This window comes from Colobus angolensis, unplaced genomic scaffold (genome assembly GCF_000951035.1).
Source record: "Colobus angolensis palliatus isolate OR3802 unplaced genomic scaffold, Cang.pa_1.0 Scaffold25, whole genome shotgun sequence".
Taxonomy (NCBI): domain Eukaryota; kingdom Metazoa; phylum Chordata; class Mammalia; order Primates; family Cercopithecidae; genus Colobus; species Colobus angolensis.
The window spans coordinates 2621606-2634174 of NW_012115710.1; the positions used below are offsets into that span (position 1 = coordinate 2621606).

Here is a 12569-nt window from a genome sequence, read left to right on the forward strand (position 1 = left end):
GGAGGCAGAAGCAGGGGAATCACTTGAACCCAGGAGGTGGAGGTTACAGTGAGCCAAGATCACGCCATTGCACTCCAACCTGGGCCACAAGAGGGAAACTCTGTCTCAAAAAACCTCTGTCTCTACAAAAACTACAAAAATAAAAAATTGGTTGGGTATGGTGGTGTGTGCCTGTAGTCCCGGCTAGTTGCGAGGCTGAGGTGGGAAGATTGCTTGAGCCCAGAAGATTGAGGCTGCAGTGAGCCATGATCACACCACTGCACTCCAGCCTGGGCAGCAGAGCAAGACCTTGTCTCAAAAACAAAACACAAAAATACCATGGATGAAAGAACCAGGACAGGGCAGGAGGTGGGTCATCTCCTCCAGGAGGCCTCTCCTGACTTCCCTCCGCCAGGAAGAGCTGACCACTTCCTCCCCAGGTCCCATCCTGAATGTCTGTCCAGCATCTGCGTCATTTAGGGGACCTTCTGTGCTTTCCTATTTCTAAGAATCTTCATTTACTAACCCGGGGCCCTGGAGCTGACCCACCGTGGAGGATTCACCTCCAAGTCCCCCTGAAGCTCAGTGCTCGATACCCAAGGTGTGTGGAGGTTGAAGGATGAGTTCTGTCTCTGTGTGACCCAAACAGAGTCATTTCAGGAAGATCTCAGTGAGGGGAAAACATCTTGTAGAGTTTACTCCACTCATTGCAAATTCCCCCTTCCTTAGTCTGTTTCCCTCACTCTGCCCCCAACTCCTACCTTTCCTCAAACTCCTCCCATCAGCACTACTTTTGGGCGTATGTGTTCTAATCCCAATGGGTGTCCCAGTTGAATGACAGAGGAGGAAGGGAGATTGGGAAGTGGACTAGGGCCCAGTGGGGGCAGGAGGGTGCTTCTGGGGACAAGGGTCAGTGAGCTCATCAGGAAGCATGAAGGGATGGGGCTGACACCACCCTAGGGTGGCCAGATTTAGAAAAAAAAAAAATTCAACATGCTCAGTTAAATTTGAATCTCAGGCCAGGTGCGGCGGCTCACACCTGTAATCCCAGCACTTTGGGAGGCCAAAGCAGGTGGATCATTTGAGATCAGGAGTTTGAAACTAGCCTGGCCAACATGGTGAAACCCCATCTCTACTAAAAATACAAAAATTAGCTCGGTGTGGTGGCACACACCTGTAATTCCAGACTCAGGAGGCTGAGGCAAGAGAATGGCTTGGGCCTGGGAGGCGGAGGTTGCAGTGAGCAGAGATCATGCCACTGTACTGCAGCCTGGGTGACAGAGCGAGATTCTATCTCAAAATAAATAAATAAATAAATAAATAATTTGAATTTCAAATAAACACATTTGCTTTTTAGTATAAGTGTATCCCATGCAGCATTTGGGACATACTTATACTAAAAAAAAAAAAAAAAAAAACAATTTATCTGTGAAAGCTTTAACCAGGCATCCTGCATTTTATCTGACAAGACCAGCATTTTATCTGTCCCTTCCCCTGTACCCACCACCTACACCACCAGTGGCCCAGACAAGGGTAGCTCACTGTGGATTTTTCACTTCTGCTTTTTCAATGACCCAGGGCCCAGAGGGAGAGCCCCTACCCCACTACCCCACCCCCAGCCAGGCCCCCAGGATAGACACAAGCCTGCTCTCTCCTCCTACACAGGGAGCTCTGGAAGGACCAGCTCAACAAGCCCAAGGTCAGGCTGGGCCCCTAGGAGACCTAGAGGACAACTGGGCAAGGTGGGCTGGAGAGTGCAGAGGAAGGGAAAGGAGTTGTGACCTCAGCATCTGAAGCTTATTTCACGCATCAGGCCCCAGGGCTCAGCTTCCGCCCTCGGCTTCCCCTTCTGCCAAGAGCCCTGAGCCACTCACAGCACGACCAGAGAATAGGCCTGACTCAGGCAGGTCCCGTGCCTCCTATGCCGAGATGCTACTGCCGCTGCTGCTGTCCTCGCTGCTGGGCGGTGAGTGGGCCGAGGGCCAGAAAGGACCTGGGGCGGAGCTAGGGCTGGGGTTGCAGGTTGAGCCTCTGTCTCCCCACAGGGTCCCAGGCTATGGATCGGAGCTTCTGGATACAAGTGCAGGAGTCGGTGACGGTGCCAGAGGGCCTGTGTGTCTCTGTGCCCTGCTCTTTCAGCCACCCCTTAAAGGACTGGACAGAGTCTACCCCAGCTTATGGCTACTGGTTCAAAGCAGGGACTGAGACAAGCAAGGGTGCTCCAGTGGCGACAAACGACCAGAGTCGAGAGGTGGAAACGAGCACCCAGGGCCGATTCCAGCTCACTGGGGATCCCGGCAAGGGGAGCTGCTCCTTGGTGATCAGAGACGCGCAGATGTGGGATATGGCACGGTACTTCTTTCGGGTGGAGAGAGGAAGATATGTGAGATATAATTTCATGAACAATGGGTTCTTTCTAAAAGTAACAGGTATGGAATGGGATGGGAACCCCTGCCTCTCACACTGGGGAGGGACCCTGGGGACAGGCTATGGGCTGAGCAGAGAGGGCTCTCAGGGACCCCTGCAGCATTAGAACCCCCCACCCCTGTCTCTGTCCCAGCCCTGACTCAGAAGCCTGATGTCTTCATCCCCGAGACTCTGGAGCCCGGGCAGCCGGTGACAGTCATCTGTGTGTTTAACTGGGCCTTTGAGGAATGTCTGGCCCCTTCTTTCTCCTGGACGGGGGCCGCCCTCTCCTCCCAAGGAACCAAACCAACCACCTCCCACTTCTCAGTGCTCAGCTTCACGCCCAGCCCCCAGGACCACGACACCGACCTCACCTGCCATGTGGACTTCTCCAGAAAGGGTGTGAGCGCACAGAGGACCGTCCGACTCCGCGTGGCCTGTGAGTGTGGCCTGGGACGCTGGGGCGTGCAGACAGACCCGGTGGGTGCGGGGGGTGGGGGGCAGGGAGACAGGGAAGGGGGAGGAGCCCAGCGGGCAGTGAGCGGCTCCCAGCTCAGAAGCGTCCAGGGAGAGGATGCCGTGGGGTCCCAGGACACTGATGCAGCCCTGGGAGAGGTATGGGAATGGCGTCTGGTCCACACGAGTGAGCCATGGCACTGGCTGGCCACTTGTCTTCCCGGGATAGTCTGACTTTCTTTTCCCTGGGGAAATTTTTCCGGTTGTGGGAACAAACCATCCCTCCCTGTAGCCAGCTCACAATCTTGTTGCAGACGCCCCCAGAGATCTTGTTATCAGCATTTTCCGTGACAACACATCAGGTACTGAGGGCCGTGGGGCTGGGGCTGGGCCAGTCGTCTTTAGATGAAAAGGCTTCAGGGGATGAGGGGATGTGCTCCTCCCTGTACCCCTTCTCTCTTTCTCCCTCCCTCTCTCTCTTTTTTTTCCCTCCCACTCCAGCCCTGGAGCTCCAGCCCCAAGGAAATGTCCCATACCTGGAAGCCCAGAAAGGCCAGTTCCTGCGGCTCCTCTGTGCTGCTGACAGCCAGCCCCCTGCCACGCTGAGCTGGGTCCTGCAGGACAAAGTCCTCTCCTCATCCCACCCCTGGGGCCCCAGACCCCTGGGGCTGGAGCTGCCCGGGGTGAAGGCCGGGGATTCAGGGCGCTACACCTGCCAAGCGGAGAACAGGCTTGGCTCCCAGCAGCGAGCCCTGGACCTCTCTGTGCAGTGTGAGTGTGCCCAGCAGGGGCCTGGAGTCCATCGGGAGGGCAGAACAGGTGGGGATGCAGGGGCTGGGCTCAGGGTCTCAGAGCTGAGAGGATCTGGAGCCCTAGGCCTCGGGGACTGACCTTACCTGTATAGACCCTCATGCAGTTTGTGTCTGGGACTCAGTGGGTGATTCTGCACTGCCCTTCTATCCCACCCACTTCCCCCACCTCAGTCTCCAGGACGCTTCCCTTTACCCAGAGGGAAGCCCCTGGCCCGTCTAGAGCCGGTCCCCTCTCTCCATTTCAGATCCTCCAGACAACCTGAGAGTGATGGTTTCCCAAGCAAACAGGACAGGTAGGAAAGGGGACAGAGGAGCCAGGGCCTCTCGGTGCCGAATTGGGGGCCCAGGCATCTGGAGGGCCCCCACACAGGAGGGTCCCTGAGCCCTGAGCTGCACATGGATTCTGCCCCTTCCTTCCCTAGTCCTGGAAAACCTCGGGAATGGCACGTCCCTCCCGGTCCTGGAGGGCCAAAGCCTGCGCCTGGTCTGTGTCACCCACAGCAGCCCCCCAGCCAGGCTGAGCTGGACCCAGGGGGGACAGATTCTGAGCCCCTCCCAGCCCTCAGACCCCGGGGTCCTGGAGCTGCCTCGGGTTCAAGTGGAGCAAGAAGGAGAGTTCACCTGCCACGCTCAGCACCCGCTGGGCTCCCAGCACGTCTCTGTCAGCCTCTCCGTGCACTGTGAGTGGGGAAAGGGGGACACCAGGGTCCCAGGAAGGGGCCCCTGCTGAGTCCTGTCCTCCCTCCCCACAGACCCCCCACAGCTGCTGGGCCCCTCCTGCTCCTGGGAGGCTGAGGGTCTGCACTGCAGCTGCTCCTCCCAAGCCAGCCCGGCCCCCTCTCTGCGTTGGTGGCTTGGGGAGGAGCTGCTAGAGGGGAACAGCAGCCAGGACTCCTTTGAGGTCACCCCCAGCTCAGTCGGGCCCTGGGCCAACAGCTCCCTGAGCCTCCATGGAGGGCTCAGCTCCGGCCTCAGGCTCAGCTGTGAGGCCTGGAACGTCCATGGGGCCCAGAGTGGATCCATCCTGCAGCTTCCAGGTTAGGGGGCCTCCTGAATGCCGAGGTTCTTGGAGGAGAAGCTGAATGGGGCAAAGAGTAGGGTCCTGTGGTTGAAGCAGGAGCTCGGAGGGACACAGGAGACCCGTGGCATCTGTATGTCCACAGGAAAACATAATGGGGAGTCCTAACACCTGGGCCGGGGTGTGGCCGGGTTTCCTAAAACTAAACAGAGGGGTTGCAGATGCAATGTCCACAATGGAAACTGGAAGCCTGAATGCTGAGTGACAAGTGGGCTTCGTGAGCCCTGCGTGGATAGGAAATGCCCACCTGACCCTCTCCGTGTGCAGATAAGAAGGGACTCATCTCCACGGCATTCTCCAACGGAGCGTTTCTGGGAATCGGCGTCACGGCTCTTCTTTTCCTCTGCCTCGCCCTGATCATGTAGGTTAAGAGGAGGAGTATCGGGGTCTGGGGCCTGGACCAGGAAGAGGGGAGGTGTTGCAGGCCGAAAGAGTGAGGCTCGTGACCATCTCAGTATACCACTGGAGGCTATACAAGTAAACAGCAAACTGTTCTCATAAATGCAGAATGTTGGCAAACCGACAAACTGCGTCTGCTTCCCAGAAGGAATACTGAGGGTAGTCACACCCCAAGCAGTGTTTCTTGTAATTAGGCACATGTGAAGCTTGTTAGTAAACATATGAACCTGTGATCAATTAAACAGCTGACCAGTCGTTACCTCCCTGCTCCCTGCTCTTTCTACCCAATAAATACGAAGGGCTGCAGAGGCTCAGATGGCTGCCCTTGCTCACTAGAAGCAGGGAGCCCTCTTCTTCTTCCCCTGACCCCTTCCTTTAAAATAGTTTCTTTTGTCTTGAGTTTTCATTTCTACGTTTGTTCTCCTTTCAGTCTCGTAATGACGGTCTCAAGTAGTAGTAGTAGTAGTATCTGTCATAGTGACGGTCTCAAGTAGTAAACGTGGCAGTCTGTCACAGGGAGGCGCAACAGTGCACAGACAGGTGTGTTCATTTCCTCAGCATGAAGATTCTACCAAAGAGACAGACTCAGGCAGAGACCCCAAGACCCCGGTTCTCCCGGCACAGCACGATCCTGGATTACATCAATGTGGTCCCGAAGGCCGGCCCCCTGGTGAGTGTCTGGGCCATGCTTCCGCTCTTTCTCTTCTCTAAAGCTGACACCCCACTTTCAGACTTCTGCACCCCTTACGGACATCAAGGTGTGAAAAGTGCCAACGATAGTACTGAATTCAAATCCTGGCTGGCACTTACTAGCTATGAGACCTCAGCCATGTCGCTCAGCCCCTCTGAGCCTTCATTTCTTCCTCTGTCTCCTGTGAGAGTTGGTTTGAGGATTAGAATACACGCGCTTTCTCAATAGGTAGCCATTATTCCATTATTACTGCCACCACCGATATTACTAATCACACTTAACTGCTTAACAATTACGCGTATCATCAGGAGGCTGTCCCTCATAGGGATTCAGCACAGGGGGTCTGAAATCAGCCTGCATGGGTTCAAATCCTGCTGTCATCACTGTGTGATGAAACAAGTATCTTCACTTCTCTGTGCCTCAATTTCTTTAGCTGTAACATGGAGATAATACTAGCGGCCACCTCCTAGGATGATGCTGGCTGTTAAATATATTGTACTTGTATAATAAAATATTCAAAATATCACCGGGCCCCTGGGTAATACTCTGTAAATTCTGGAAATTATTAAGAGATAACATCTTATGCTGATGACTCCAAAATTTTTATCTCCTGGCTTCTTCCGTGAACTGCAGACTGTCTATGCAACATCTCCATGTGGGTGTCTAATCAGCACTTCAAACTTAGCCTGTCCAAAACCAATGTGAGATAATTCCCCATTCTGAGCAACATAGTGAGACCTCTCCTCTACAAAACAAATTAAAAATTAGCCGGGTGTGGTAGTGCATGCCTATTGTCCCAGCTACTTGGGAGGCTGAGGTGGGAGGATCTCTTGAACCTGGAAGTTGGAGGCTACAGTGAGTCATGATTATGCCATGCACTCTAGTCTGGTTGACAGAGTGAGACCCTGTCTCAAGAAGATCTCGTGACCCTGTCTCGTGATCCGCCTGTCTCGGCCTCCCAAAGTGCTGGAATTACAGGCTTGAGTCACCGTGCCCGGCCTTTACCACAGGCCCCTTCTGCATGCCTTCTCTGCTTCCGTTCTCACCCCCTCCAGCCTTTCTCTCTGTGCATGCTTGCTATCCTTTATTTTATTTTTTTATTTGTATTTTATTTTTTGAGATGGGACTTCACTGTTGTTGTCCAGGCTGGAGTGCAGTGGCAAGATCTTGGCTCACTGCAACCTCCGCCTCCTGGTTCAAGCGATTCACCTGCCTCAGCCTCCCGAGTAGCTGGGATTACAGGCAAGCACCACCACACCCCCCTAATTTTTGTATTTTTAGTAGAGATGGGGTTTCACCATGTTGGTCAGGCTGATCTCCAACTCCTGACTTCAGATGATCCATCCACCTCAGCCTCCCAAAGTGCTGGGATTACAGGTGTGAGACACCGCAACCGGCTATCAGTTTTTTTTTTTTTTTTTGAAACAGTTTCTCTCTGTTGTCCAGGCTGGAGTGCAGTGGTGCAATCTCAGCTCACTACGACCTCCACCTCTGAGGTTCAAGTGATTTTCCTGCCTGAGCCTCCTGAGTAGCTGGGGCCACAGGCATGTGTCACCACGCCTGGCTAATTTTTGTATTTGTGGTAGAGACAGGGTTTTGCTATATTGGCCAGGCTGGTCTTGAACTTCCCTGGATGCCCTATTAAACAGTCATCTCACCCTTCCTCTCACTGACTTCTAGAAGGTGCTCAAATTTCTCGATGGCATTTGTCACTTACCAGTCACTGTACTTTTGCTAATTATCGTCTGTTCCTCCTTGCAAGATGGAATGCAAGCTCAGTAAGGCAAGGGCAGGGACTTAGTTTCACTCTGTGCTATAAATCAGTGCCCGACGCGTGGTAAGTGCTCAAATATTTGCTGAATGAATGAATGAAGGATGGTGGTTCTTCCCTCAGGCTCAGAATCGGAATCAGAAAGCCACACCAAGCAGTCCTTCTCGGACCCCTCTTCCACCAGGTGCTCCCTCCCCAGAATCAAAGAAGAATCAGAAAAAGCAGCATCAGTTACCTAGTTTCCCAGAACCCAAATCATCCACTCAAGCCCCAGAATCCCAGGAGAGCCAAGAGGAGCTCCATTATGCCACGCTCAACTTCCCAGCTGTCAGATCCAGGCCCGAGGCCTGGATGCCCAAGGGCACCCAGGCGAATTATGCAGAAGTCAAGTTCCAATGAAGGACTCTTAGGTTTTAGGACTGGGACCTCAGCTAGGAAGGAAGGGAGAGTAAGAGGTTGAAGATAACAGAGTGCAAAGTTTCTCTCTCTCTCTCTCTTTCTCTCTCTCTCTCTCTCTCTCTGTCTCTCAAAAAACATCTGGCCAGGCACGGTGGCTCACACCTGTAATCCCAGCACTTTGGGAGTCCAAGACGGGCTGCTCGCCTGAGGTCGGGAGTTTGAGACCAGCCTGGCCAACTTGGTGAAACCCCGTCTCTACTAAAAATAACAAAAATTAGCTGGGCATGGTGGCAGGCGCCTGTAGTCCTACTTACTTGGGAAGTTGAGGCAGGAGAATCGCTTGAACCTTAGAGGTGGAGGTTGCAGTGAGCCAAGATCACGCCATTGCACTCCAGCCTGGGCAACAGAGCGAGACTCCATCTCAACAACAACAACAACAAAATCCTCCAAATGGGCTGGGTGCAGTGGCTCATGCCTGTAATCCCAGCACTTTGGGAGGCTGAGGTGGGTGGATTGCTTGAGCCCAGGAGTTTGGCCTGGGCAACATGGTGAAACCTCGTCTCTACAAAAACGAAACACAGCTGGGCTTGGTGATGTGTGCCTGTAGTTCCAGCTGTCAGAGGCATTTGAACCAGAGTAACTCCATCTGGAATAGGAGCTGAATAAAATGAGGCTGAGACCCACTGGGCTGCATTCCCAGACCGTGAAGGCATTCTAAGTCACAGGATGAGACAGGAGGTCGGTACAAGATACAGGTCATGAAGACCTTGCTGATAAAACAGATTGCAGTAAAGAAGCCAACTAAGTCCCACCAAAACCAAGTTGGCCACGAGAGTGACCTCTGGTCGTCCGTCCTCATTGCTACACTTCTGACAGTGCCATGACAGTTTACAAATGCCATGGCAATGTCAGGAAGTTACCCGATACATCCTAAAACAGGGAGGAATGAATAATCTATCACTTGCTTAGCAAATAATCAAGAAATAACCATAAAAGTGGGCAACCAGCAGCTCTAGGAGCTACTCTTGTCTATGGAGCAGCCATTCTTTTGTTCCTTTACTTTCTTAATAAACTTGCTTTCACTTTACCGCCTTGCCTTGAATTATTTCTTGTGTGAGATCCAAGAACCTTCTCTTGGGGGTCTGGATCAGGACCCCTTTCTTGTAACACAGCTACTCGGGAGGCAGATGCAGGAGGATCACTTGAACCCAGGAAGCCGAGGCTGCAGTGAGCCAAGATCACACCACTGCACTCTATCCTGAGCAACAGAGTGAGACCCCGTCTCAAAAAAAATAAAACTCCTCCATGGATAGGCCATCTCATCCCAGACCTGGGCATTCGGAACAGCCTGACAAATCTCTCCTGAGTGGCCTTCTCTGAATATGGTGTTCTGAGAAGGTAGGCAGAGATTTGCCTCTGACACACCCCAGCTCCGGTCCAGAGGACTGCTCAGTCTCATGGGTTCTCAGAGGTGGGAGGGCTTTTAAAGATGCCTAGATACAGCTGGGCACAGTGGCTCACACCTGTAATCCCAGCACTTTGGGAGGCTGAGGTGGATGGATCACTTGAGGCCAGGAGTTTGAGACCAGCCTGGCCAACATGGTGAAACCCCGTCTCTGCTAAAAATACAAAAATTAGCCTGGCGTGGCGGTGCGCAACTGTAGTCCCAGCTACTCTGGAGCCTGAGGCAGGAGACTTGCTTGAACCCAGGAGGCAGAAGTTGCAGTGAGCCGAGATTGCACCAGTGCACTCCAGCCTGGGCAACAGAGCGAGACTGTTTTTTTAAAAAAAAATTAAAAAAAAGGATGACTAGATAGGCTCCTAAGTCACCTCCAGCCTGCTGCCTATTTTCATACCACCTGCAAGCTAGAAATGGTTTTACATTTTAAATGGTTCGGGGGAAAAGTCCGAAGAAGACCATTCCATGACCCCTGGGAAGGAGATGAAAATTCAGATTTCAGTGTGGCACCCAGCCATGCCCATTCCTTTACACATTGCAGTTATTTTCATGCAGAGTTGAGTCGTTAGCCTGCAAAGCCTAAAGTATTTACCATCTGATCCTTTACAGAAGTCAGCTAGATCTTAATCTACATAAACTCATTTGTTTTCACAGAAGAGGAAGCGGGCGCAGAGGTTCACAAAGAGCTCAAGAGTAGCCGTGGCAAAAATGACTAGGTCTGTGACTAGAGAAAGGTTTTCAGGGTGAGGATTGGAAGGGCAGGAGACTGCATGTGGATGGGGTGCTAATGCGCTCTCAGACCCACCAATCTAAATAAGTGCAAACACATGCGGGGGTGGAGGCGGGAATGCTTTGGAAACGGAATGAAGAACAACAAACTTACAACATGCTAAAAATCATGCGGTGGCTCACACCAGTAATCCCACTAGTTTGGGAGGCTGAGGTGGGCAGATCACCTGAGGTCAGGAGTTCAGGAGTTCAAGACCAGCCTGGCCAACATGGTGAAACCCCATTTCATCAAAAAAAATACAAAAATTAGCCAGGTGTGGTGACGGGCACCTGTAATCCCAGCTCCTCGGGAGGCTGAAGCAGGAGAATTGCTTGAACCTTGGAGGTGGAGGTTGCAGTAGCTGAGATCACCCCATGCACTCCAGCGTGGGCGATAGAGTGAGATTCCATCTCAAAAAATAATAATAAAAAAAGTTTTAAAAAGAAGAAGAAATAGAGCAAAGGTGAGCACTTTGCTGGCCATCTCCTCTGCTGACCTCTGCTCCTCCATGTCTTAATTTAATTTAATGTAACTTAATTTAGGAGAGCTAAGTAATAAAACATGAGGCCAAAGTACATAAGAAAGCGGCAGCCCTTTATTGCAAATATGCACACACTCTCAGGCGAGGTTCTCTGGTCCTCAGGTGTTGGGGGCCAGGTAAGTCACGCTGGCGCTCTCAGGTGAGATTCCCCGGTCCACGAATGCGAGGGCCGAAGAAGTCACGCCGGCTCCTGCCGGCAGCTGACTTTTATGCATTGGCACTGGAAGGGGGAGGGCAGTGAGTGGGATAAGGGCGTGATAGGGGCGTCTCCATAGGCGTGGCCGGGTAAGTTTCGATCTCTTCACCTGGCACATGCTCAGTTGATCTGCATCTTCCCAGGCGTGGGCTGCATTTTCCCGTGCGCGGGAAAGTTGGTGAGGAAGAACCCGGAAGCAACAGGGGCGGTGCCTTCTTGTTTACTTTCCTCCATCTTGTCCCTTCTCCCTCACGCAAACACTCCATAGCCACCCAATGGGTCTTTCTTCGGTAGTTATTGCATAGTTGGTGACATGGCAAGGTGGCCCTCTCTGGTGTGGCTTCCTGGCTGTGCTAAACCCTCCAGATGTGGAAAAAAATAAAAAATAAAAAACTGAGGTGGACATGGTGGCTCACACCTGTAATCCAGCACACTGTGAGGCCAAGGCAGGCGGATCACTTGAGCTCCGGAGTTCGAGACCAGTCTAGACAACAGAGCGAGAGCCTGTCTCCACTAAAAATACAAAAATTAGCCGGGTGTGGTGGGGGGTGCCTGTAATCCTCAGCTATTCAGGGTTTTGAGGCATGAGAATCGCTTGAACCCGGGAGGCGGAGGCTGCGGTGAGCTGAGATCACGTCACTGCACTCTAGCCTGGGCAACAGAGCAAGACTATGTCTCAAAAACAAAACAAACAAACAAACGGAAAACCTGAATTCGCTGCAAGGACCGAAGTTGGCCACCAGACATCAGTATACCCAGGACAATAGGACTACAGACTCATGGTGTAGGCTGGGATCACCCAATGCAGCCACCTCGTTTTACGGAAGGACTTCAAAGAGGAACAAGGTCTTGCATGTCACACAGCTGAACTGCAGAGCTGGGATTCAGACTCAGGCCCAGGATGGATGAGCACTGCTGGTTACACAGTCTCCTTTAACTAAGCTCAGAGTGGGACAGATGCTGCTGAGGAAGGAGACCACTACCACTCCTGCTGCCCTCCTCCCCCCGACCTTGCCTAGTTCACAAGACAGGAGGAGACAGGAAGCAAAAAGCTAGAAAGAAACAAAAGTAAGATAAATAGCCAGACAACCTTGGCACCACCACCCGGCCCTAGGAGTTAAAAAAGGTAATAATAATAACATCAACCCCTGACCTAAACTACTTGTGTTATCTGTAAATTCCAGACATTGTAAGAAAAAAGCATTGTAAAACTTTTTGTTCTGTTAGCTGATGCATGTCGCCCCCAGTCACGTTCCCCACGCTTGCTCAATTTATCACAACCCTTTCACGTGGACCCCTTAAAGTTGTAAGCCTTTAAAAAGGCCAAGAATTTCTTTTTCGGGGAGCTCGGCTCTTAAGATGTGAGTCTGCCGACGCTCCCAGCCAAATACAAAACCTCTTCCTTCTTTAATCCAGTGTCTGAGGAGTTTTGTCTGTGGCTCGTCCTGCTACACTGCAAGGGCTTGAGAAAAAGGGAACTCCCTACAAGCTGCCCAGAGATTAAGCCTCTGCTTCCTTCCTTCTACCACCAAATTCTGCCATGAGAGCAACTCTTGAAGATCTGTTTGACCTGGGAAATTACAAGATTGCATTGCTAAGGCACCAAGTTTGAC

General features: G+C 52.2%; 1 protein-coding gene across 6 annotated transcripts; it reads left to right on the forward strand.

Moving 5' to 3' along the window:
• Window positions 1-1688: 1688 nt before the first annotated feature.
• On the forward strand, window positions 1689-9078 carry SIGLEC10 (sialic acid binding Ig-like lectin 10). Of its 6 annotated transcripts, none has more exons than XM_011946237.1 (11): window positions 1689-1945; window positions 2025-2408; window positions 2540-2824; window positions 3156-3203; window positions 3343-3612; window positions 3899-3946; window positions 4076-4333; window positions 4406-4690; window positions 4999-5092; window positions 5689-5800; window positions 7716-9078. In XM_011946237.1, the coding sequence occupies exons 1-11, from the start codon at window positions 1909-1911 to the stop codon at window positions 7989-7991; spliced, it is 2097 nt and encodes a 698-aa protein (XP_011801627.1). In that variant the 5' UTR covers window positions 1689-1908; the 3' UTR covers window positions 7992-9078. The 6 variants fall into 6 exon arrangements, with proteins under 6 accessions (XP_011801627.1, XP_011801628.1, XP_011801629.1 ...); XM_011946238.1 differs by having other exon boundaries at window positions 2714-2824; XM_011946239.1 differs by lacking the exon at window positions 4406-4690.
• The last annotated feature ends 3491 nt before the right edge of the window (window positions 9079-12569 follow it).

Bases quoted from the DNA above. Each gene is read 5' to 3' on its own strand.
- SIGLEC10 (XM_011946237.1), top strand. From the start codon at position 1,909: ATGCTACTGCCGCTGCTGCTGTCCTCGCTGCTGGGCG. The intron at 2,409-2,539 runs GTATGGAATGGG...TCTCTGTCCCAG, and splicing joins GTTCTTTCTAAAAGTAACAG to CCCTGACTCAGAAGCCTGAT. The intron at 4,691-4,998 runs GTTAGGGGGCCT...CTCCGTGTGCAG, and splicing joins ATCCATCCTGCAGCTTCCAG to ATAAGAAGGGACTCATCTCC.